The following is a 26,362-nucleotide window of genomic DNA, read 5'->3' on the forward strand; positions in this document are numbered from 1 at the left end:
TCACAGGGTCTGTGTGTGAGGAGGCGGAGACAGAGCAGGAGAAGCACACAGGGAGGGCAGCTTGTGAGAGCAGAGGATGTCTGCCCAGGACGTGCAGTGTAGTGCCTGGAGTACAGAGGAGCGTGGAGATAAATCACCCGCACTCCCCATCCTCCGGTTCCAGTGAGTGCTTCTCTCCTGCGATAGAAAGTAAGTGGAGCTCGGCAGATAGCACAGGGCTCTAATAAAATGCCGGCCAGTCACACCTACATCAGTGTGCAGCCCACAGAGGCGTGCCCAGCTCACTGCTAAAGCAACTACAATGTTAGAGATAGGGTCAGCGCCGGTCTATTATCTCCTATGTCCATGGGGTGCCGTAAAATGACACTGATAGTGTCATGAACTGCTGTGAAACCAAGATGTCAGCCCCCAGTGCCTTCTTTAAACTCATATTACACACGTAATCTGTTTCACATGCATTTAAAACTTGGTTATAGCAGCATGTTATGCTACATTACAGTGATTTATTAATGATCTACAAACGCGGTACCTTCCCTTTAAAGCTTGCCATTACTGCCCAAGAGCTGGCCAATTGCTAATTTCAGTGCCCCTGCACTCCTCTGAGGTGGCAGAGGCAAAACTGCCTTTAATCGCATCATTGGTTGAGTACACAGTTCAGGCCAGCGACACAACTATACTGTTGGCCCAAATTGTCAATCTTCAGGAGAAGACCATCCCCTGGCAAATGGAAGCTGAGGAGACGTGCACTCCTGAAGGAATCCATGCAAAGGATTTGGAATCCGTATGAGAAGAATGCAGCTCTCACCACTATGAAAGGGAATCTGTCACCCCATTTTGGCCCTATAAACTGTGGCCACCGCCGTCAGGGGCTTATCTACTGCATTCTGTAATGCTGTAGATAAGCGCCCCCCCCCCCGATGTAACCTGAAAGATAAGAAAAACAAGTTAGATTATACTCACTCAGGTGCGGTCCAAGTTCAGTTCGGATCCGATTGGCATCGCGGTCTGGGTGCGGCGCCTTCCATCTACATACGAAGTCGTCATCCTCCTTGCTTCTGTTGCGGCTCCGGCGCAGGCGTACTGATTTGCCCTGTTGAGGGCAGAGTAAAAATACCGCAGTGCGCAGGCGCTGTGCCTCTCTGACCTTTCCCGGCACCTGCGCACTGCAGTACTTTGCTCTCAACAGGGCAGAGAATTACGCCTGCGCAGGAGCCGCGACAGCAGCAAGGAAGAGGACAATATTGTATGAAGATGGGAGGTGGCGGACCCAGACCTACGACGTCCATCGGACCGGACTGCACCGGACCACCCCCCAGGTGAGAATAATATAATTTGTAAGAAGAGGACGACATCACATGAAGATGGGAGGCGCCAGACCCGGACCGCCCCTGGGTGAGTATAATCTAACTTGTTTTTTTTATCGTTCAGGTTACATCGGGGGCTTATCTCCCGTATTACAGAATACTGTAGTTAAACCCCTGATGGCGGTGGCCGCACCTTGTTGGGCCAAAATTGGTGACAGATTAAGATGTATTATGAGATGATCTAGCACACATTATTTTACTTAAACTCATTAGTAATACTAATACCCCTACACTTTTAAGCCATGAACATTACATAGAGAAATCTATAATTACAAGAGAAATATGTTATTTTGTCTCTTCTAGGAGGTCACTATTTGCCGGACAGTGACACCATCAGCTGCCATGGGCATTATTTCTCCTCGGGATTTTGTAGATGTTGTAATGATCAAAAGATACGAAGATGGTACCATAACGTCTAATGGTTAGTACAGGCCACTTCTAGACTACATAATTATGTTAATTATGTTGTGTAGTAAATATTTTATCCGTCTTGTAGGATGTGTAACGCCTCCGTTTTTACCTTTTCCATGAGAGGTGGATTTGTCATGGTAAAGTTTGTCTTTCTGTTAGCACCAAGGGCATTAGTAGGGGATATAAATCCAGCCTTATCTCTCAACCCTTTACAAGCAAGTAGATAAATCACCTGAACATGGGGAAAGCTGCAGGCAGACACCTTTGCTAAATTAGCCATGGACTCTAATGGTCAATGATTTGCCCGGTTGTGAACCAGGTACAAGCTCAGGTAATTCACTGTACGGGATGCAGCAGAAAATGTACCAGTATCCATAAAACTACATTGCAAATAAACATTGAATGCAGTTTTGTTGTGATGCTCTGGAATTGGTATTTCAGTATAAATTGTATTAACACTTATTTTCTATATTGTAATAGCTACAAATGTGGAGCATCTAAGCTGCCCTCCCCAGCGACACTTCGTCAGAGGGTTTAACCATTCTTGTGGTTGTTTCTGTGCTCCTGTTCCTGGGTAAGCAAGCTAGAATTTCTCTTATGTGAACTCTAAAGCGACCTCCACTCAGTAGATGTGACTATACATTTTTAGTGTCACTATACCTAATCCCCTCTGTTCTGCTGCTGCTCCTTCCATATCTGCAATCAAAATGGCCCGTGCATAAGCATGGGGAAGGCTCTGGTGAGTCTGGACCACACCTCACCTGCTTGTTCTTTTCCCTGTTAAAATTGACAGCAGAGGAAGACAACCCAAAAGTCTTTTTTAGGATTCCTGCTAAAATAAATTACAAGGTTAATAACATTTATTTGAGCTAGTTTTCCAACTTTATAGGTATTTCTCTAGTTGTAGCTTTCTGCTTCGCTGGGGACAGTGTGCACCTGAAGATTGATAGTTTGGGCCGGCGGCATGGCTGCGCCACTTGTCCGATCTGCGCTCTCTTCTTCCAGGCTGCTAGCAGAAGCAGCTTTGTCTATGCTACATGGGAAAAGCACAGGTGAAAACAGGCAGGTCGGATTTAGCAATCTGGACAGTTGCAGAGTGGAGCGAGCAGACCCTAAAGCATAGAGCCTCCTTGCGTGCATGCTCCTTACCTAGGTAGCTGGCCAGGTTTGCACTGCAGGGTGGCCAGTAACCTAAGCAATAAGCTTATAATTTAAAAAAATCCTCAGTTTTTGGGAACGGAGAAAATTTTTAATAATGGGTAAATTGGAGAATTGCTTGTTTTTACAAGTATTTTGCAATTTTATCCATTTATGAATCTTAAAATTTTACACTTGTACATTGATCAAAAAAGAAATCGACACAAAAATTACATTGAAAGCTCACAAATCATAACGTTATAGCTGTGGACTGAAAATGGTTACACTTCGTTTGGTTCTTAAGGTCCAAAATCACATGGACCTGAACTTGCTAAATGCTTTGGATTAATACACTGGTGGATACGGGCAGAAAAAAAGCCACTGGGCAAGAACAATATATGGCCCATTAGCAGCCCAAGAGCTCCTAAAAATGCAAAATTGAACCTGTTTTGGAGGCAGAAATGAGCTCCAGTCCCTCTTGGGCCCCTCTGCGGCCGCACAAGCTGCACTAATGATACCAAGGAACATGAACTGAACGCCACATGTACACTTGCACTTGTCGTGCTGACCGGCCATTGTGGTGCTTTAGCACAGTCTTGTTACTGAAGCTCTTGGAGAAACATGTTATCTTATAAATCATTTAATGTAACAACTAATCAATGAGGGTGAGATTTCCTGGGCAACTAATGCTCTAGGGGTCTTCTAAAATTGTAAATCAGATTAAGCAATATAATGGATTGGGTGTCAGCAGATATTTACTACTGTGTGTTTTCCTATTATTTGCCTCCACTGATCCAGTATATGAGGGCAATTAAAATGAATCTTCTTAATCACGGATCCTGCTGAATGTGCTGCGGTATTGCAGAGTATGTGCTTGTCAGCGCACTATTAATGTCATGAATTTGTAATTGATGTAATTCCATACTTGTAAAGCCACCCGTAGATATTAGATAGCAGAATCTGCAATATTCATTAGCTTCCTTAGAGGGGTTGTAATACTTGCTTGCGATAGGAGGCTGTTCTTTTCTGTGGCTTGCTCTTACAGCTAATAGATGGGGGTGTGAAGCCGAGCAAATTTTCTTCCATGTCCTTTCACCCAATCACAATTCTGCTTATAAATGTGCAGCTTTTGGCGCATCATATTCATGCACCCATGTTAGATAAGCCAGGGACAATACTGACACATCGTTTGACCACACGGACATGACATGTCAAGGATGGCACATTTGGACAGCAGTAAGTTGGGGTGGAATCATGCCCATGCACATACAGATAAATATTTCATTTTTTTAATAAAAGTTATATAAAAAATATGCTCATGGAAACCACATGAAACTTAGTAAATTATCAGGCATCCAGATATGGGGCGCCCAGCGATCAGCAAGCTGTGTAGGTTGTAACCTCATAAGTTGGGGCAGCCATTTTAAGAGTCTCTAGATTTGGTAACCCCTGTCTCCCTGCTGCAGGGGGACAGCGACCCCCCACATCTTTACTTGCTCCCCAGGTCCAGAGCGAAGTTTGCACTAGAGCCAATATGTGAGTTCAGCAGCTGCGCCTGAGTAGACAGCACAAGCCGATCAGAGCTGCTGAGCTCACTGAAACTGATTGGCAGCAACACTGTCATCGCAACAATCAGCGCTGCAGATAATCACAGACAGCGGGGCAGTGGTGGAGACTGGAGACTTAATGCTGGACCCTAGGAGGGTGAGTAAGGCTTAGTTTGTAGTATTAAAACAGACTGCAGGCAGAGAACAGGGGTTTCCAAAACCAGAAAACCCCTCAAGTGATTATAAAACCTACTGGTATATTCACCGTATTATAAGGGATATGAGGAATGTAGATTTTTTATCCTCGCTTCTCTTTAAGGAGAATCACTTTCTGTCTAGGAATATGGAATTATTAGGCATCCTTATCTCATTATTGCTTTTATTCTTTGTCTTTCAGGGAACCTGAGAAAACACAAGTTTTAAGTTTCTTCCAGACAGACCTTAGTGGTTACCTCCCCAAATCAGTTGTGGAATCTTTTTTTCCGTACAGCATGACCCAGTTTTACAACAATCTCGCAAAGGCTGTTAAAGCATTAAATGTATGACACCGAGCATTGCTCATTTTTAGTTGTACCAGGAAAAGGTCAAGGGGTTCAACCTGCAGCATTTGTTACAACCTGAGAGAGGAGCGTCGGGGCCGTCACCGTAATTACATACAGAAGAATCTATGCATATTTATTTTTTCATTCACATAGGAGAACAACAATTTTATCACGGAGTGTCTATTGTAAAAGTTTTAAAAGTAAAAATATTCATAAATATTTGTTTTTATCATTATTGTTTTCTATATATATATATATATATATGTATATATACACACATGCAGTGATTTATGTGCAAAATGTGAAGAAACTGTTGATGTCATTCAGACAATTACATATAGGACAAGAAAACTGTTTAATGCAGGTAAATATACATATAACCCTAGGTGTCTGCTGGTATGTTAGAGAACACTGAATAATTAGGCTGACTATAAAAATTATTGCCATCGCCCATAAAAGCAGTCCGTCTGCGTAATCTGGGTCGTCACCTATACAAAAGTCTGGCTGCGTAATCTGGGCCAGATATATAGCTCTGGCAAAAATTAAGAGACCACTGCAAAATGTTCAGTTTGTCTGATTTTTCTCTTTATAGGTATATTTTTGAGTAAAATGTAAATTGTTCATTTATTCTATAAACTACTGACAACATGTCTCCGAATTTCCAAGCACTAAATTTTGTATTTATTTTCAGAAAATGAGAAATGTTCAAAATAACAAAAAAAATGCACTGCTTGCAGACCTCAAATAATGCAAAGAAAACAAGTTCATAATCATTTAGAAACAACAATACTAATGTTTTAACTCTGAAAGAGTTCAGAAATCAATATTTTGTGGAATAACCATGATTTTTTATCACAGCTTTCATGCGTCTTGGCATGCTTTCCACCAGTTTTTCACACTGCTCCTGGCGCAAAAATATAAGCAGTTGTTCTTCTTTTTGATGGCTTGTGACTAGTATCCATCATCCTCTTGATTACATTCCAGAGGTTTCCAATGGGGTTCAGGTCTAGAGATTGGGCTGCCCATGACAGGGTTTTGATGTGGTGGTCTCTTAGTTTTTGCCAGAGCTGTATGTGGTTTGGATCTTTACTAGTGATGAGCGAATGTGCTCTTATTAAGGTCTTATCTCAGCATGCTCGGTTGTGAACCGAGTGTCTTCAGTGTCTTCATGATCAAAAAATATATTTGAGTCCCTGCGCCTGCATATCTCGCGGCCGTTCAACAGCCACAACACATGCAGGGATTGCCTGTTTGTTAGATAATCCCTGCATGTGTGGTGGCTGTGTTCAACAGCCACGAGCCATGCAGGTACAGGGACTCGAATATATCTTTCAAAGATAACACCTCATCTGAGCACGTTCACTCATCACTAATCTTTACCTAGAATAGTAATCTGGCTATGTTGCCTGGAGCTCCCCTTATATTAGCAGTCTGATTGACAGGTTCAAAATATTCAAGAATAAAAAATGTGACCTCTGTTAAAAACCTAAGTATGGTTGGGATGTATCACCATTCAATACAAATCACAATTTGATGAACCATGTTTAATTAGACAATTTTTTATTCAATATTATATATCCATACGTATTTACATATATAATCATGTACCAACAAAGATAATGAAATATTTACAAAAACTGCATATTGCATAGATTTAGAGCAGGCGTTTTACAGACCCTCCTGGGTAGAAGCTTTATTCTTATTATTTCCTGCAATTCCCTATGTTAAAGCTCTTATACCAATTAATATGAATAATAATGAAGATAGTATTGTCAGATAAGCGAGACATCTACTGAACATGAAGTTATCCATTAGAGAACTCGAAATTACTCAGCAGAAAATTTTTATAGGGTTTAGTTGAAACTGTCACTGAGGAGGATGCATCTTCCCTCTCTTGCCGTGTGTTTTGCATCTCTAATCACTAGTCTGAAGCAGGTCCCTTGTGGCTTCTCTCCGCCCCCACGCTTCTTGACTGACAGGTCTCTCCTGATAACACTTACACATAGTTTAGGGGAACAGAGCTGGGAGAAGCTGCCAGGTGCCCACCTCAGACTAGTCCTCCGAGTCGCGTAGTGCGCAGCTGCTTTTCAAGGTACCGTATGCTTTTCCTGAGTATCTGCAAAGTTTCATAGTAAAAAATATGTGGCTAGAATAAAGCAGATGATATCTGATTCATGCTGCCACGGTATGAGCCATGTAAATCTCACGGCCGGGGTCTTTTAAGATACAATTTCTCATATATATGTGAATTTTCGTGGACGACTGCATTGGTTACTTCCCATAAACTAGGATCAAAGCAGTCATATCCAGGACCAAGAAAGCTTTTTTAATGTTGCTCCTAATATTATTTCATCTGATGATTTGCATCGAGCCATGTGTTCTGAATTTAGTTTACCGAATGTACAAAACAGCATACCGTATTTGTGGACACATTTGGGGAGAATGTTTTTTTTTTTTTACTTAACTGCATGTCTTTTGAAATAAAAATAATTTTTACAATTGGTTTTCAACTGTCTCTGGCTGACACTCCCATTAGGAATTAGTGATGTGAAAGTGCTATATTCCGACGGGGGTCTTCGGGGCCTCTTTCTCGGGATTTGTTGATGTCCCAGCTGTTAGACCCCCAGCAATGTGCAGGAAACGTAGCCTGATAGAGCTAAATGGTGCACAATTTGTAATGAAAGCTAATTGCAAAAACTATTTCTAGCCAAAATACATGCATTTAAGTAGAAAAAAAATGCCTCAAAGGTTTTATGTCCAATAGATGTTTAAATACCGCCAATAAGGATAGGGTCACGTTATGCACTGATACAACCGATAACCTCGGAGGCATGTAGAAGTTCCTCTTTATAACTTTATTAAGTGGTCATTGTTTCGGTTACAATCTGTATCAGTGTTTTGTGGGTGAAAACATTTTTCTGGAAAAATCATGTACTTGATAAAAAATGAATTTCTAAACCACAGTGACTTCATGCTGACTGCCTGCACTGTGGCTGCATCGGCGCTCTACCGTACACCTTTTTCCTATGTGTTGATATATGTATGTGAGTTTTTGCTGACACAATGGAATGGATTCATCATTTTCAGTTTCAATGAAATCACTTTTCATTTTTGTCTTGTGGTATTTAAGTATTTTTTGCACCTAATCTTTCAAAATGGCGATCAGGATTCATTAATTTTGTTAAGTCAAAAATGTCCTTTCATTTTGTCTTTGAACTATTTTGTGACTTTTTAAGTCACAAGTTTTGCAAAATTGCGCCAACATAACTGGCGTGTATAAAATCACTTCAGGGGGGACAGCAGTACATATGCGATCTTTTTTGCAATATTTAAAAAAGTCACAATCTGGAAATCTCAAACTCCATTCACAATAAAAAGAAAATAGACAAACGTACAGCGAGTATGGAAAGTATTCAGACCCCTTTAAATTTTTCACTTTGTTTCATTGCAGCCATTTGGTAAATTCAAAAAAGTTATTTTTTTCTCATTAATGTACACTCTGTACCCCATCTTGACTAAAAAAAAAAACAGAAATGTAGACATTTTTGCACATTTATTAATAAATAGTGTTGAGCATTCCGATACCGCAAGTATCGGGTATCGGCCGATATTTGCGGTATCGGAATTCCGATACCGAGTTCCGATATTTTTGTGATATCGGGAATCGGTATCGGGATTAAGATTCATGTGTAAAATAAAGAATAAAAAAAAAATATTGATATACTTACCCTCGGACGCGCCCTGGTTGTCACCGCTGCAACCGCCATGCTTCCGTTCCTAAGAATGAGCGCGTTAAGGACCTTCGATGACGTCGCAGCTTGTGATTGGTCGCGTGAGCGGTCACATGACCGCTCAGCGACCAATCACAAGCCGCGACGTCATCGAAGGTCCTTAACGCGCTCATTCTTAGAAAGGGAAGCATGGCGGTTGCAGCGGTGACAACCAGGGCGCGTCCGAGGGTAAGTATATCAATATTTTTATTCTTTATTTTACACATGAATATGGATCCCAGGGCCTGAAGGAGAGTTTCCTCTCCTTCAGACCCTGGGAACCATAGAGGATACCTTCCGATATTTGTGTCCCATTGACTATTGGTATCGGATATCGGTATCGGCGATATCCGATATTTTTCGGATATCGGCCGATACCATCCGATACCGATACTTTCAAATATCGGACGGTATCGCTCAACACTATTAATAAAGAAAAACTGAAATATAACATGCTCATAAGTATTCAGACCCTTTGCTCGGTATTGAGTAGAAGGACCCTTTTGAGTTAGTACAGCCATGAGTCTTCTAGAGAATGATGCAACAAGTTTTTCACACCTGGATTTGGGGATACTCTGCCATTCTTCCTTTCAAATCCTCTTCAGTTCTGTCAGGTTGGATGGTGAATGTTGGTGGACAACCATTTTCAGGTCTCTCCAGAGATGCTCAATTGGGTTTAGGTCAGGGCCCTGCAGCTGAAAAACACCCCTATAGCATGATGCGGCCACCACCATGTTTCACTGTTGGGATTGTATTGGGCAGGTGATGAGCAGTGCCTGGTTTTCTCCACACATACCGCTTAGAATTATCACCAAAAAGGTCTATCATCGTCTCATCAGACCAGAGAATCTTATTTCTCATAGTCTGGGAGTCCTTCATGTGTTTTTTTTAGCAAACTATATGTGGGCTTTCATATGTCTTACACTGAGGAGAGGCTTCTGTCGGCCACTTGGCCATAAAAGCCTGACTGGTGGAGGGCTGCAGTGATAGTTGACTTTGTGGAACTTTCTCCCATCTCCCTACTGCATCTCTGAAGCTCAACATAGAGATCTTGTTGTTCATCTTTACCTCTTTCACCAAGGCTCTTCCCCCACGATTGCTCAGTTTGGCTGGACAGCCAGGTCTAGGAAGACTTATGGTGGTCCTAAACGTCTTCCTTTTAAGGATTATGGAGGCCATTGTGCTTTAAGGAACCTTGAGGACTGCAGAAATTCTGTTGTAACCTTGGCCAGATCTTTGCCTTGCCACAATGCTCTCTCTCTGAGCTCCTTGGCCAGTTCCTTTGACCTCATGATCCTCATTTGGTCTGATTCACTGTGAGTTGTGATGACTTATATAGACAGGTGTGTGCCTTTCCAAATAAAGTCCTATCAGTTTTAATTAAACACAGCTGGACTCCATTGAAGGCGTAGAACCATCTCAAGGAGGATCACAGGGAAATGGACAGCATGTGACTTAAATATGAGTGTCTGAACAAAGGGTCTGAATACTTATGATCATGTGATATTTCAGTTTTTCTTTTTTATTAAATTTGCAGAAATTTCTACATTTTATGGTTTTTTTTTCGGTAAACATGGGGTGCAGAGTGTACATTAAATGTGAAAAAAATATATTTTTTTAATTTACCAAATTGCTGCAATGAAACAAATTGTGAAAAATTTAAAGGGGTCTGAATACTTTCCGTACCCAATGTATATAAAAATAGACATTGAAAAGGTGCAAATTAAAAGAATTAGGCACAAATGAAGAAAAGGAGAAAAACATAAAAAATAGCCAAAAATGTAATAGTTAATCAGGCCCAATCTCTTCAATGCAAGAACTGCTGACTTTCAATTACATGAGTGTACGCAAAGCATACTACTCCACGCTGTCTTAATGGCAGTAGGATACTTGAAGGTTCCATCTGCAGTCGTATAATGTTCATTTACATAAAAACATACTCTTCCTAGCACTTTATGGCACTATTAAGTCAGTAATTGCAGCATTCATGCAGTTCAATGCATTGTGACAGCTGGTAATGAATATTGCTTTACTCATTTTCTGCCTACATTCATATTCATTTTATTACATTAATTTTTATGGCAATGACGTTAAAACAATTAACTCTATTCCATGTAGTTGAATGCACAGCAATATACATCATGCTCAGGGATGGACTTTTAACTAGGCACATGAGGCACGTGCTTGCAGACAGCTCAGTTGGGGAAGGGCCCCCCTGTTTAGGGCCATAATGTATTAGCGGCAATATTTTTGTTGGAGCTGTTGCCTCCGTATTCATGTTATACTGTCTACAGTGCCATGAAAAGGCATTCATACTAGGTGAACTTTTACACATTTTTTCACATTACACACACAAACTTATGTATTTTGGGGGGATTTTATGTGACATACCAACACAAAGTAGCAAGTATTTGTGAAGTGTAAAGGAAATGATACATGATTTTCTGAATATTTTAAAAAATCTAAATCTGATAAATTGTGATGTGCATTTGTATTCAGCACTTTGTAGTCTGATACCCTAAATAAAATCCTGTGTGACCAATTACATCCAGAAGTCATGTAATTAGTAAAATAAAGATTATTATTATTACATTGAATCTACCCTGTGTCGTTTATTCTCAGTATTACTATAGCTGTTCTGTGAAGGCTTCAGAGGTTTGTTTGAGAACACTGGGGCTCAAACAACATCATGAAAAACCAAGGAACACACCAGACAGGTCAGGGATAATGTTGTTGAGAAGAAGAGGTAAAGCAATATTAGGTTATAAAAACAACAACCCAAGCTCTGAACATCTAACTGAGCACTGTTCAAGCGATACAAAAATGGAAGGAATATGGCTCAACTGCAAACCTACCAAGACATGGCTGTACACCTAAACTGGCATTCCAAGCAAGGAGAGCACTAATTAGAGAAGCAGAAAAGAGGCCCATGGTCACTCATGACGAGCTGCAGAGATCCCTAGCTCAAGCAGGAGAATCTGTCCACAGGACAACTATTGGGGCGCAGACAGATGGCCATACAACATGGATGACGATCGCATTGCAATGCTCAGACTCGCCAGCCGGTCTCCTGACCAAAGCGTGACAGCATGTACTTTTATTCAGCTGTCACATTCGGCTCAGGAGAGCCGACGGCCAGTCCAGGCATTGCGATGTGACAGCCGTCTGTGTTATCCAGCCGTCAGTGTTATCCAGCCGTCAGACTATGCCCTTAGTTGTATAGTGTACAAATCTGACAATAAGAAAACATTTTTTGAAAGCAAGCCATAAGAAGTCTCATATGCAGTCTGCAAAAAGCCATGCAGGGGATACAGCTAGCATGTGGAAGAAGGTGCTCTGGTCAGATGAGCCCAAAGTAGAACTTTTGGGGCTAAATGTAAAACACTGGTGGAATTCTAACACTGCACATCACCTTAAAAACATCTCCAATCTCACTGAGCTACTGATAGTTGCAAAGCAGAATGGGCAAAAATGTCAGCCTCTAGATCAGAAAAGCTGGTAGAGACATAACCCAAAATACTTGCATCAGTAATTGCAGCAAAGGGCGGTCCTACAGAGTATTGACTTCGGGGATGAGTACAAATGTACGTTACAATTTTAAGATTTGTATTTGTTAAATATTTAGAAAACCATATATCATTACTGTTACACTTCACAAATACTTGCTACTTAGTGTTGGTACATGAGAAAATCGCACCCAAAAAATATTTATAAGTTTGTGGGAGTAACATAAAAAATGTTCGTGGTATGAATACTTTCACAGCACTGTAGGTTGTAGTTTGATAATAAAAAGCATATTTTTAGTGGGTTTATTAAAGGTAGAGTCTAAAGGACTGTATCTACAGCTCTGGCAAAAATTAAGAGACCACCACATCAAAACCCTGTCCTGGGCAGCCCAATCTCCAGACCTGAACCCCATTGAAAACCTCTGGAATGTAATCAAGAGGATGATGGATAGCCACAAGCCATCAAACAAAGAAGAACTGCTTACATTTTTGTGCCAGAAGCAGTGTGAAAGACTGGTGGAAAGCATGCCAAGACGCATGAAACTGTTTTTGAAAATCATGGTTATTCCACAAAATATTGATTTCTGAACTCTTCCTGAGTTAAAACATTAGTATTGTTGTTTCTAAATGATTATGAACTTGTTTTCTTTGCATTATTTGAGGTCTGAAAGGACTGTTTTTGTTTTTTTTAAAAAAATTTGGAACATTTCTCCTTTTCAGAAAAAAAACTCCAAAATGTATTGCTTGGAAATTCGGAGACATGTTGTCAGAAGTTTATAGACTTAAAGAACAATTTACATTTTACTCAAAAATATACCTATAAAGAGAAAAATCAGACAAACTGAACATTTTGCAGCGGTCTCTTAATTTTAGCCAGAACTGTATTAGTATCAAAGATGTAAATCTCATAAGGGTATGTGCACACATTGCGGATTTACTGCGGATCCGCAGCGTTTTTTCCATGCAGAAATGCTGCAGATCGGCAAGTGATTTACAGTACAATGTAATTCAATGGAAAAAAAATTGCTGTGCTAATGGTGCGGAAAATTCCACATGGAAAACGCTGCGGATCAAAAGAAGTGGCATGTCATTTATTTGTGCGGATCTGCAGCGTTTTTGTACCCATTCCATTATAGAAATCCGCAGGGGTAAAACCGCATGAAATCCGCACAAAATCTGCATAAAAAAACGCAACAAATCCGCACCTGCGTTTTCTGCGAAGAGATGCAGAATCCGCACAAAAAATTCCAGAGGCAAATCCGCAACGTGTGCACATAGCCTTATACTCAACTAAAACCTTATACATACAAAATTGTATAGATATAACATTTATTTAAAGTGAATCAGGCAGCTTGCTACAAGTCTAAAAGGCTTTTACATTTACCGGACTTTTATAAAGAGCGAGAAATAGTGCTATCAAGGTGACAATAGAAGGGACAGTGAGACATGTTCTCCTACTGTATGTGTACACTCTGTGCACTTATCATCAGATATTTAGCTGGTAATACCAAATTTGGCCGGGAGCAGCACCTCTGTCTAACTTAAACCCAATGCATATTTGCACAGAAGATAACATTTTAGTGCAGTTATTGGTGGTTGCAAAAGTTGGCCCATTTCATAACTGCACGAATAGCCACTTATAAACTATAGGGACAGTTTAGGAGCAGCGAGGCCAATATTTGTGCATTTCAAACGCATTACACATGGATGACCATATGGAGAACACTTGTGCGGCTCTCGGCAAGGGGACTCAGACCGATTTTCCGTACATTTAGTGTGACATCGGCCTAATAGGCCTCATTTAGAACTGAAGATAAATCTGCCTTCATTTCCCCATATTACAATTAGTCTTCCATTACATAAACACTTTAACAAGAATGGACGCAATTGTACTATAAGCTATGAACAGTTTTCTTCATTGTGCAGCTATGTTCATGGATTGCTCATACAGCTAGTGGTGGTAGATCGCCTGATCACAGCGAGCACGGGCCCAATGGGCAGTGTTTTGATGGCAGTCCAAGCTTCGAACCGAGTGAGACCTTGTAGGTTGATATTCCCCAGCTGCAGTAATTCATCTCCTGTCTGAACAGCTTCATTCTTGTCTGACACACCTGGAAAAGAAAACATCTGATGGCTTAAATGTCAAGGTCCATGGCACAAGTTCAAATCCCACTGGCTGATCGGTGGCTCCAGAAAGGGATATTACTACTTCAATACCAAGTCAAGAGCAATATGTAACACTGCATCAGTAAAACCTCAGATGTCTTGTCTTAGGCATATAGTCTACCTGTGGCCCTATGTGGAATTATCACAATTCTACGGGCAACCTATTTTCCAGCAATGTGGCACTGCAATTAAAATGAATAGGTGGAATCAGACTACTGCCGCTCTACCGCAAAGCAGGGCACAAAGATGCCGATTCATGAAACTGATAAACCAGAAATCTGGTGCCTGTTTGAAATGTTGCAAAATAAAATTTTGCAAATTTGTGCATGGACCCCGGACATGGACTTCTCCAGAAAATCTGTGATATTGTTTGGTTTCAGCAGCACAAAAAAAGTCTGTTGTGAAAGACTGCAACGCAGCCAATCAGCAAGCATTGCCAATGTGGGGCACACTGTGTAGGAAAAAATAAAGTGCGGCCCCCTCTATTTTTGCTAACCAGCGCAAGTAAAGCTGACAGCTGCAGCCCCCACCTGTGAGCTTTATATTTTTACATATAAATTATTTAAAAAAAATCTTCATAAGATCCCCTGCATTTTTGACAACCAGCCTAGCTAAAGAAGAAAGCTGGAGGCTGGTATTCACAAACTGGGAAAGGGCCATGGATATTAACATAGTAACATAGTAACATAGTAAGGCCGAAAAAAGACATTTGTCCATCCAGTTCAGCCTATATTCCATCATAATAAATCCCCAGATCTACGTCCTTCTACAGAACCTAATTGTATGATACAATATTGTTCTGCTCCAGGAAGACATCCAGGCCTTTCTTGAACCCCTCGACTGAGTTCGCCATCACCACCTCTTCAGGCAAGCAATTCCAGATTCTCACTGCCCTAACAGTAAAGAATCCTCTTCTATGTTGGTGGAAAAACCTTCTCTCCTCCAGACGCAAAGAATGCCCCCTTGTGCCCGTCACCTTCCTTGGTATAAACAGATCCTCAGCGAGATATTTGTATTGTCCCCTTATATACTTATACATGGTTATTAGATCGCCCCTCAGTCGTCTTTTTTCTAGACTAAATAATCCTAATTTCGCTAATCTATCTGGGTATTGTAGTTTTCCCATCCCCTTTATTAATTTTGTTGCCCTCCTTTGTACTCTCTCTAGTTCCATTATATCCTTCCTGAGCACCGGTGCCCAAAACTGGACACAGTACTCCATGTGCGGTCTAACTAGGGATTTGTACAGAGGCAGTATAATGCTCTCATCATGTGTATCCAGACCTCTTTTAATGCACCCCATGATCCTGTTTGCCTTGGCAGCTGCTGCCTGGCACTGGCTGCTCCAGGTAAGTTTATCATTAACTAGGATCCCCAAGTCCTTCTCCCTGTCAGATTTACCCAGTGGTTTCCCATTCAGTGTGTAATGGTGACATTGATTCCTTCTTCCCATGTGTATAACCTTACATTTATCATTGTTAAACCTCATCTGCCACCTTTCAGCCCAAGTTTCCAACTTATCCAGATCCATCTGTAGCAGAATACTATCTTCTCTTGTATTAACTGCTTTACATAGTTTTGTATCATCTGCAAATATCGATATTTTACTGTGTAAACCTTCTACCAGATCATTAATGAATATGTTGAAGAGAACAGGTCCCAATACTGACCCCTGCGGTACCCCACTGGTCACAGCGACCCAGTTAGAGACTATACCATTTATAACCACCCTCTGCTTTCTATCACTAAGCCAGTTACTAACCCATTTACACACAATTTCCCCCAGACCAAGCATTCTCATTTTGTGTACCAACCTCTTGTGCGGCACGGTATCAAACGCTTTGGAAAAATCGAGATATACCACGTCCAATGACTCACCGTGGTCCAGCCTATAGCTTACCTCTTCATAAAAACTGATTAGATTGGTTTGACAGGAGCGATTTCTCATAAACCCATGCTGATATGGAGTTAAACAGTTATTCTCATTGAGATAATCCAGAATAACATCCCTCAGAAACCCTTCAAATATTTTACCAACAATAGAGGTTAGACTTACTGGCCTATAATTTCCAGGTTCACTTTTAGAGCCCTTTTTGAATATTGGCACCACATTTGCTATGCGCCAATCCTGCGGAACAGACCCTGTCTCTATAGAGTCCCTAAAAATAAGAAATAATGGTTTATCTATTACATTACTTAGTTCTCTTAGTATTCGTGGGTGTATGCCATCCGGACCCGGAGATTTATCTATTTTAATCTTATTTAGCCGGTTTCGCACCTCTTCTTGGGTTAGATTGGTGACCCTTAATATAGGGTTTTCATTGTTTCTTGGGATTTCACCTAGCATTTCATTTTCCACCGTGAATACCGTGGAGAAGAAGGTGTTTAATATGTTAGCTTTTTCCTCGTCATTTACAACCATTCTTTCCTCACTATTTTTTAAGGGGCCTACATTTTCAGTTTTTATTCTTTTACTATTGATATAGTTGAAGAACAGTTTGGGATTAGTTTTACTCTCCTTAGCAATGTGCTTCTCTGTTTCCTTTTTGGAAGCTTTAATTAGTTTTTTAGATAAAGTATTTTTCTCCCTATAGTTTTTTAGAGCTTCAATGGTGCCATCCTGCTTTAGTAGTGCAAATGCTTTCTTTTTACTGTTAATTGCCTGTCTTACTTCTTTGTTTAGCCACATTGGGTTTTTCCTATTTCTAGTCCTTTTATTCCCACAAGGTATAAACCGCTTACACTGCCTATTTAGGATGTTCTTAAACATTTCCCATTTATTATCTCTATTATTAGTTCTGAGGATATTGTCCCAGTCTACCAGATTAAGGGCATCTCTAAGCTGGTCAAACTTTGCCTTCCTAAAGTTCAGTGTTTTTGTGACTCCCTGACAAGTCCCCCTAGTGAAAGACAGGTGAAACTGTACAATATTGTGGTCGCTATTTCCTAGATGCCCGACCACCTGCAGATTTGTTATTCTGTCAGGTCTATTAGATAGTATTAGGTCTAAAAGTGCTGCTCCTCTGGTTGGATTCTGCACCAATTGTGAAAGATAATTTTTCTTGGTTATTAGCAGAAACCTGTTGCCTTTATGGGTTTCACAGGTTTCTGTTTCCCAGTTAATATCCGGGTAGTTAAAGTCCCCCATAACCAGGACGTCATTATGGGTTGCAGCTTCATCTATCTGCTTTAGAAGTAGACTTTCCATGGTTTCTGTTATATTTGGGGGTTTGTAACAGACCCCAATGAGAATTTTGTTACCATTTTTCCCTCCATGAATTTCGACCCATATGGACTCGACATCCTCATTTCCTTCGCTAATATCCTCCCTTAAAGTGGACTTTAGACAAGACTTTACATAGAGACAAACCCCTCCTCCTCTCCGATTTTTACGATCCTTTCTAAACAGACTGTAACCCTGTAAGTTAACTGCCCAGTCATAGCTTTCATCTAACCATGTCTCGGTTATTCCCACTATGTCAAAGTTACCTGTAGATATTTCTGCTTCTAGTTCTTCCATCTTGTTTGTCAGGCTTCTGGCGTTTGCAAGCATGCAGTTTAGAGGATTTTGTTTTGTTCCAATCTCCTCGCTGTGGATTGTTTTAGAAATGTTCTTACCTCCCTTCTGAGTATGTTTTCCTGGATCTTCTTTGTTCAAGTCTAATGTTTTTCTTCCCGTCCCCTCTTCTTCTAGTTTAACGCCCTCCTGATGAGTGTAGCGAGTCTTCTGGCGAATGTGTGTTTCCCAGGTTTGTTGAGGTGTAGTCCGTCTCTGGCGAGGAGTCCATCGTACAAGTAATTCACACCGTGGTCCAGGAATCCGAATCCTTGTTGTCTGCACCATCGTCTTAGCCAGTTGTTTGCATCAAGGATCCTGTTCCATCTCCTGGTGCCATGCCCGTCTACTGGAAGGATAGAAGAAAAAACTACCTGTGCATCCAGTTCCTTTACTTTCTTCCCCAACTCTTCAAAGTCTTTGCAGATTGTCGGTAGGTCCTTCCTTGCCGTGTCATTGGTGCCAACATGTATCAGAAGAAATGGGTGGACGTCCTTGGAGTTGAAGAGCTTTGGTATCCTATCGGTCACATCCTTGATCATCGCACCTGGAAGGCAGCATACTTCTCTTGCAGTTATGTCCGGTCTGCAGATGGCTGCTTCTGTGCCTCTCAGTAGTGAGTCTCCCACCACCACCACTCTTCGTTGCTTCTTGGCTGTACTTTTTGCTGTCACTTGTTGCTGTGTGCCCTTTTCTTTTTTGCTTGCTGGTATTGCTTCATCCTTAGGTGTGCCATCTTCATCCTCTACAAAGATTTGATATCGGTTCTTCAGTTGTGTGGTTGGTGATTTCTCCATGGTCTTCTTGCTTCTTTTGGTCACATGCTTCCACTCATCTGCTTTTGGAGGTTCTCTGACACTTTTTTCACCTTCTGTGACCAGTAGAGATGCTTCTGTTCTGTCTAGAAAGTCTTCATTCTCTTTGATGAGTTTCAAAGTTGCTATTCTTTCTTCCAGACCCCGCACCTTTTCTTCTAAAAGGGCCACTAGTCTACACTTCTGACAGGTGAAATTTAATTCTTCTTCTGGTCGATCTGTGAACATGTAGCACATGCTGCAGCTCACCATGTAGGTTGTCACATCTGCCATGTTGCTCCTAGATCCTGCTGACTTGCTGTGTGTTTTCCTTCTTGTGTAATCTACTCAGCCAAGCTCTCTTGCAATAATGTCCTACAGGCAAAAATTTGCGCGCTGTAAGGCGCGCGGTTTGGTGATTCTTTCCAAGCAGCTGGTCCCGGCTGTACCCAACGATCTTCTAGCTTAGGGAGACTCTTCGCTTTCCCAGAAGGCACCTGGAATATGCAAATTAGCCTCCTCAAGCTTGAATCCCTGGTTTGGTGATTCTTTCCAAGCAGCTGGTCCCGCCTGTACCCAACGATCTTCTAGCTTAGGGAGACTCTTCGCTTTCCCAGAAGGCACCTGGAATATGCAAATTAGCCTCCTCAAGCTTGAATCCCTGGCCCTTCACACCCTAAAAACAGCAGGAGGCAGGCGCCCTAGAAAAGGCGCATCTATTAGATGTGCCAATGCACTTTGCCCAGCTTTTCCCACTTGCTCTGATGCAGTGGCAATTGGGTAATATTTGTGGGGTTGATGTCAGCTTTGTAGTGTCAGCTGATATCAAGCCCAGAGGTTAGTAGTGAGGGATTCTGACAGAAAGATTTAAAACAAAGAAAAAAGTCCTTTAACCCCTTATCGTCCAATGACGGGCAGAGTCCTTCATAGGACGCCTCCCCGTTTGGTGTGAGCTCCAGCAATGAGCCTGCACCTTTTCTGGCACATGACAGCTGATCTGATCAGTTGTCATGTGCCCATAACAGCCGCTGGCGGAATCGCGATTCACCCACAGCTGTTAACATGTTAAATGCTGCTGTCAAACTCTGACAGCGGCATTCAACATGCACATGCAGGAAGCGCATCATTACCTCCTCCCATCGGCACCCGTGTCACATAAAAGTGGGTCGCTAATGGGTTGACATGACAACCTGGGGTCAGCAGGAGACCCCTTGTGGTTGTGATAGCTATAGGCGCCGCCCATCGGTCGTTGCTCATAGCAAGTGAGCTTATCTGCTACATAGAGCAGGGCTGAAGCTCTGCTCTATGCAGCACAAGCGATTGGATGATCGCAGCTTCTAGTCTCCCATGGAGACTATTGAAGCAAGTAAAAAGTAAAAAAAATGTTTTTAAAAATATATTAAAAAAAAAAAAAAATATATATATATATATATATATATAAGTTCACATCACCCCCTTTCACTCCTTTCACGATAAAATAATAAAAAAAATCAAATATACACATATTTGGTATCGCTGTATTTAGATTTGCCTGATCTATCAATATAAAAAAAGAATCGGTACACGTTGTAGCGAGAAAAAAATCTAAATGCCAGAATTATGGTTTATTTTGTTACTTCAATAAAATGCAATAACAGGCGATCAAAAGATTGTATCTACACCAAAATGATATGAATGAAAACATCAGATCGCCACCCAAAAATAAGCCCTCGCCCGGCTCTAGATTCCGAAAAATGGAGACACTACGGAAAGTGGCAACTTTTTTTTTTTGGCAAACTTTGGAATTATTTTTCACCATTTAAATAAAAAGAACCTAGAGATGGTGTCTGTGAACTCGTAATAACCTGGAGAATCATAATGGCAGGTCAGTTTTAGCATTTCGTGGTAAAAAAAAAAAAAACAGACAAATGTGAAATTGCACATTTTTTTGCAATTTCACTGCATTTGGAATTTTATTTCCTGTTTTCCAGTACATGATATGGTAAAATCAATGATGCCATTCAAAAATACATCTCGTCCCGCAAGAAACAAGCCCTCACTTGGCCATATTGACGGAAAAATAAAAAAGTTATGGCCGTGGGAAGAAGGGGAGCAAAAAATGTAAACCGAAATACCCCGGGGTCCTTAAGTTGTTAATTGAAATAAATACACAGAAAAACTCCTTTGTTTGAAATTAACACTCAAAGTCAACACCCTATTTTACCAATATATTCATGTAAAATTAAAAATATTGAAACACTGTATTGCTCACATGTCCGACGACAATCTATTTGTCCCACGAAGAGGCCAATTCTGCTTCATCTTGATTGCATGGCTGAGCGGTGGTATGATGAGCTCAGTCATGAATCCATGAGACACTGAGCTGAGCAGGAGAGTGCAGCTTCAGTGACCTGCGGTAACGTCATTGCGTTTACCGCCGGTCACAGGCACCGGTTCTCAGGCTGAGCTCCGTGTGTCCTGGATTCACATTGCATCATGCCACCGCTCTGCCATGCAATCCCTATAAACCAGAGTTGGCCTCTTTGTGGGACAAATGGATTGTTGTCGAACATGTCAAAAATATGGTGTTTTATTATTTTTAATTTTACATTATTAAATGGGTAAAAAAAGGGTGGGGAATGTCTGTTTTAGCTTAAACCCCCCGCCATTTTTTTTTAAATTAAATATTTTTTTTTTTTTAAATGGCATGGGACCCCTCTATATATATTGATAACCAGCCAATAAAAAGTTGATAGCTGGGGGCTGAAGCCCTCAGCTTTACCTGCGCTGGTTAGGAAAAATAGAGAAGACCCCATGCCATCTTTTATTTTATTTTATGTATTTATTGCACAGGCACCAGTTGACCAGTTCACTGCTATCAGCGAGACCAGGCGCACGACGATGAGAGTAGTACTCATCCATCGCCTGTGGCCGGCGGTCACAACTGTTGGCTCAAATGCTGTCATCTGTGCGGGAACTTTAGAATGAGATCCGGGTTCGGGTACCATTCTGGTACCTGAAGCAAACTTTTTTAAATGTTTGGCCAAACCCGACAGACCCGAACATCCCCATGGATGCCCATCACTGACCAGCTTCATCAACTTTTTGACAACTAGGCAGAGCATAGCAGAGAGGGGTTGAGGTTGAGCACGGACAACAAATTCATCATATTTTACTCCATCGACTGGAGCACATTTTATATGCTGGATCACAACAACTGGAAGACACTCCAAAGTCTGACTGCTGTACAAAACCTAGAGCCTAAAGACTAAGAAAGTGGGCTTCAGCACACATACTGCACATCCCCCAACCCTGAAGCATTGTGTGTTATGGCACTGACTGGAGGCGAGTTCAACCAATGCAATTCTAATCATTTTACATAAATCACATTTATGGCTATCTTTAAAGGGATCTTCTCATGAATCACTTTCATTCCAACAGCCCAGGAATACCAGCTATTTAAAAGTCACTATTTTTTTTTCACATATAAACTTTTCCCATTATGTTATTGATAAACTTACCTGGAGCAGCCAGTGCCAGGCAGCAGCTGCCAAGGCAAACAGGATCATGGGGTGCATTAAAAGAGGTCTAGATACACATGATGAGAGCATTATACTGCCTCTGTACAAATCCCTAGTTAGACCGCACATGGAGTACTGTGTCCAGTTTTGGGCACCGGTGCTCAGGAAGGATATAATGGAACTAGAGAGAGTACAAAGGAGGGCAACAAAATTAATAAAGGGGATGGGAGAACTACAATACCCAGATAGATTAGCGAAATTAGGATTATTTAGTCTAGAAAAAAGACGACTGAGGGGCGATCTAATAACCATGTATAAGTATATAAGGGGACAATACAAATATCTCGCTGAGGATCTGTTTATACCAAGGAAGGTGACGGGCACAAGGGGGCATTCTTTGCGTCTGGAGGAGAGAAGGTTTTTCCACCAACATAGAAGAGGATTCTTTACTGTTAGGGCAGTGAGAATCTGGAATTGCTTGCCTGAGGAGGTGGTGATGGCGAACTCAGTCGAGGGGTTCAAGAGAGGCCTGGATGTCTTCCTGGAGCAGAACAATATTGTATCATACAATTATTAGGTTCTGTAGAAGGACGTAGATCTGGGTATTTATTATGATGGAATATAGGCTGAACTGGATGGACAAATGTCTTTTTTCGGCCTTACTAACTATGTTACTATGTTACTATGTTACTATTGCTAATCTGTGCTGGAAGAGTGGGCTTTGGATATCAGCATCCTTCCCCCTTTACCAGCTGACAAAGTTCCTCCTTATTTTTGCACATAGATCATATGGGATCCCGAGTAGTGCAGTGGAGTATTTGTGTCCACCTATGCTCAGGAGGTGGTGCCATACTATATAAGTAAATGCCATGCTGGATGCTGGAGGGATACTTGGGACACCCTTATACACATAGTCAGAGGGTCCACATGAAAGAGGTGGATTTTACGGCCACATTTTTAATAAATGAGCACAAAAACGGGAACAAACATAATAAATAAAATATCTACAGTTGGTTTGTGAGATTGGCACGAGGATATGAAAAGTGAAAAAGCTTAATTCAAGCAGTGAGAGAATTGTCTATTTTGAGGTCACGGGTGAGGAACTTGGACTTTTAAAGAGGAAACTAAAATTTTGCTTACACTCAAAGAAATGCAATGTGTGTTAAAGCAAATGAAAAGCTTAAATATGAATTCTCATTCCTTATCTACATGACGAATACACACAAGGGCACTGGAAACAATATTGTGATAAAGGTCAGCGCTATAGACCTGGGCTGGTGTAATGCAAACCCAAAACTGCATTTCTCCTACTAAGAGTACAGCTGCCCTCTAGTGGTTGTTCTGAGCAATTTCATGCAAATGTCTGACTATATAAAGTTGCAGAACTTAAAGGTAGAATGATACATTTTTTATAGCAAACTGAATAGGTTTATATTGTAATCATTAAAGCAACCTTAGATTTTTCATTTTCATAGTAAAAATGGGGTTAAACTCTCTCTTCATACTTATACTGTAAAAATATTAGGCATTAATAAAGATAATGAGATATACTCACCTTTAAATATTCTGTTAATGACAATAGGCTTGTCTCCATTAATAGAGCCCTTTCCGCCTTCTAAGCTGAATCCTAAACCAGTCAAATGCTTCTCAAGTGTAACAGTCATTCTAGATCCCGCACTTTCAGAATCTGCCAGAACAAAGGAGACAATCTCTAATAAATACAAGAAACTAGCACGCAGGCTTACACAGCCATAGCCACCGTTACCTTAAAGCAAATTAAGTGAAAGAATCCAATTCTCACAATACAATTTCAATACATTATAGGAAGAGGACTAGAACTCTAGCGCCACCTATTGGAAGCAGCGATCCTAAAAATCAATATCGAACCCTCAATGAGCCTTGCATTATAACTTAGGATACATTTCCCAGAGGAGCATGAATGGCTTTTAAGTCTCTTCACTATGACATGCCAGGTTTGACATGTACGAGGACAAACATTACACCTTAGACCCCAGTCCATCGCCTCTCACCTAGCCAAATCAGATCTCATGCTTTGCACTGAAAAGGGGCAACACTCTGAAGCACATGTTTAAAAATTGAGACACTGGTTTAGCTTTTAATCACACGCCATATTGCAAGGCTCGTTACAGGGTCGATATTGACTTGTAAGATTGCCACTTCCAATAGATGACACTAGAGTTCCAGTTCTCTTCCTCTCGGAAGAGACAATTTGCATATTTAATTTCCCAGAGGAGCATGTATGGCTTTTAAGTCCCCTCACTCTGACATGCCAGGCTTGTCGTGTTATACTTAACAAGGAGAAATGTTACCCCTTAGAACCCAATACATTATAGCAAATGGTTAGCAACCCTCAGCAGGCTGTATTCTGCATGACAACCACTTGGTGGCCACATATAGATTCATACTGTGACAAAAAAACTCCCAACAGAATATAATAAAGCTTTTAGTTATATGCATCTCATCAAAGGTCACTAAAGGGAACCTAAGAGGAGATTCACACTACACGAACCACTAGTCCAAGCAGGTTCCCGGTGGCTTCTCCCCACCATGCTCCCCTCAAACTGACAGGTCCATCCCTTTACCCATAAATAAGGAGAGACCTGCCTTCCTAGTTGAGTGGGGAGAAGGGGCCAAACACCTGCCTGTCATCTGAAACACATGGTCGCTGGGTGTATTTTCAAAGTTTGTTTTCTCTGTAAAGCCGCAGTGTTTCAAAGTAAAACATACAAGGCTTCAAAAGCGAAGCTGGTCCCTGATTGATGCTCCCCTTGGTTTGGGCAACATGAATCTCCTGTGCTGGGTTAGGCTACGTTCACATTTGCGTTGTTGGGTGCAGCGTCGGCGACGCATACCGACGCATGCGTCCTTATTAGAGTTGAGCGACCTTGACCTTTTTAGAGTCGAGCCGGGTTTCGCGAAACCCGACTATCTCAAAAGTCGGGTCGAGTGAAATCGGCCGATTATGACGTAAAGTCGGGATCGACCGAAACACGAAACCCAATGCAAGTCAATGGGGCAGCATAGTCGGCAGTGAGTGGGGGCCAGGAAAACACCTAGAGTGCCCATTTTAATGTCAAAACCATCCATTCTTCTTAATGAAGCTTGTCAAGCGTAATTTACCTTATAATAATTGGAAGGCATTTGAAATTGGGGGTCATTTGGCTAAAGTTGTGGTGGGTAGGGCTGGTTCAAGTAATTAGTGGGCCCAGGAAATCTGGACCACGTCACGGCAGTGGAGCAGGGAGAGGTAAGTATTTCAACTTTGCAAGTGCTGTGAACCTGAGCAAGCAGGGGGGGCCCACTCGTTGGCATTGGCACTGGCACAGGGCCCCTCAAAGTACAGCGGTGTGTTTGCACGGCGGGGGCGCCTCCCACCGGCAGCAACACTTTTGCGTACCATGAGAGGCCCTGTGCCAGTGACGTCGCCAACTAGTATTCCTCCCCCCACCTGATGAAGGAACCTGCACTTTCATCTGCACCTTCCTGTTTGTCCCCGTGTAAGGTGGTATGGTATGCGGGAAGGGGGACCTGACTTTCAGCAGGGTCACAATCTTGCAGTGTAGCGTGCACGGGAAATGTTGCGTTATGGGTCAATGTACCAGCAGACTCATCTATCACTGGCTGGGCAATGGGCAGGATGAGGAGGAAACACAGATATAGGCCCAAAGAATAAAGTGGGCTAAATGCAGTTCAAAATTGGTAACACAGGACTAATCAGGGGGCATTGCAGTGGAGGACAACTGGAATGAGAGGCTGACACAGAGAGTAGGCCCAAATCAGTAAGTAGTCGAAATGCAGTTCAAAATTGGCAACAGTAGTAAACAGGCGGCACAGCTTTGTTCAGTGGAGGAGAACAGCAAGGAGTGGCAGACACCGATATTAGGCCCCAACCCAACTAGTAGGCCAAATGCAGTCTAACATTAACAACTACTTAACGAGCGCCTGAAAACGGAATTTCAGGACAGGAAACCAGGAGAACAGCAAGGAGCGGCAGACACCGATAGTAGGCCCCAAACCAACTAGTACGCCAAATGCAGTTGTTCTGTTT

General features: G+C 41.6%; 2 protein-coding genes across 3 annotated transcripts in view; one reads left to right on the plus strand and one right to left on the minus strand.

The window, feature by feature from the left end:
- STARD5 (StAR related lipid transfer domain containing 5) overlaps positions 1 to 5,233 on the plus strand; it is a 172,367-nt gene extending 167,134 nt beyond the window's left edge. For both annotated transcript variants that reach the window (XM_069766111.1, XM_069766112.1), the window contains 3 exons: positions 1,668 to 1,785; positions 2,256 to 2,349; positions 4,857 to 5,233. In XM_069766111.1, the coding sequence (XP_069622212.1) occupies positions 1,668 to 1,785; positions 2,256 to 2,349; positions 4,857 to 5,004 (360 nt within the window). In that variant the 3' untranslated portion in view covers positions 5,005 to 5,233. The remainder of the gene's footprint in view (positions 1 to 1,667; positions 1,786 to 2,255; positions 2,350 to 4,856) is intronic.
- A 7,738-nt stretch (positions 5,234 to 12,971) lies between these two features.
- The window catches only part of IL16 (interleukin 16), a 194,894-nt gene continuing 181,503 nt past the window's right edge, over positions 12,972 to 26,362 (minus strand). Inside the window, exons 19-20 of the mRNA XM_069766113.1 lie at positions 23,849 to 23,980; positions 12,972 to 14,388 (exon numbers count right to left, since the gene is read on the minus strand). Coding sequence (XP_069622214.1) covers positions 14,210 to 14,388; positions 23,849 to 23,980 — 311 coding nt within the window. The 3' untranslated portion in view covers positions 12,972 to 14,209. The remainder of the gene's footprint in view (positions 14,389 to 23,848; positions 23,981 to 26,362) is intronic.

The sequence above is a fragment of the Ranitomeya imitator genome, chromosome 4 (assembly GCF_032444005.1).
Source record: "Ranitomeya imitator isolate aRanImi1 chromosome 4, aRanImi1.pri, whole genome shotgun sequence".
Taxonomy (NCBI): domain Eukaryota; kingdom Metazoa; phylum Chordata; class Amphibia; order Anura; family Dendrobatidae; genus Ranitomeya; species Ranitomeya imitator.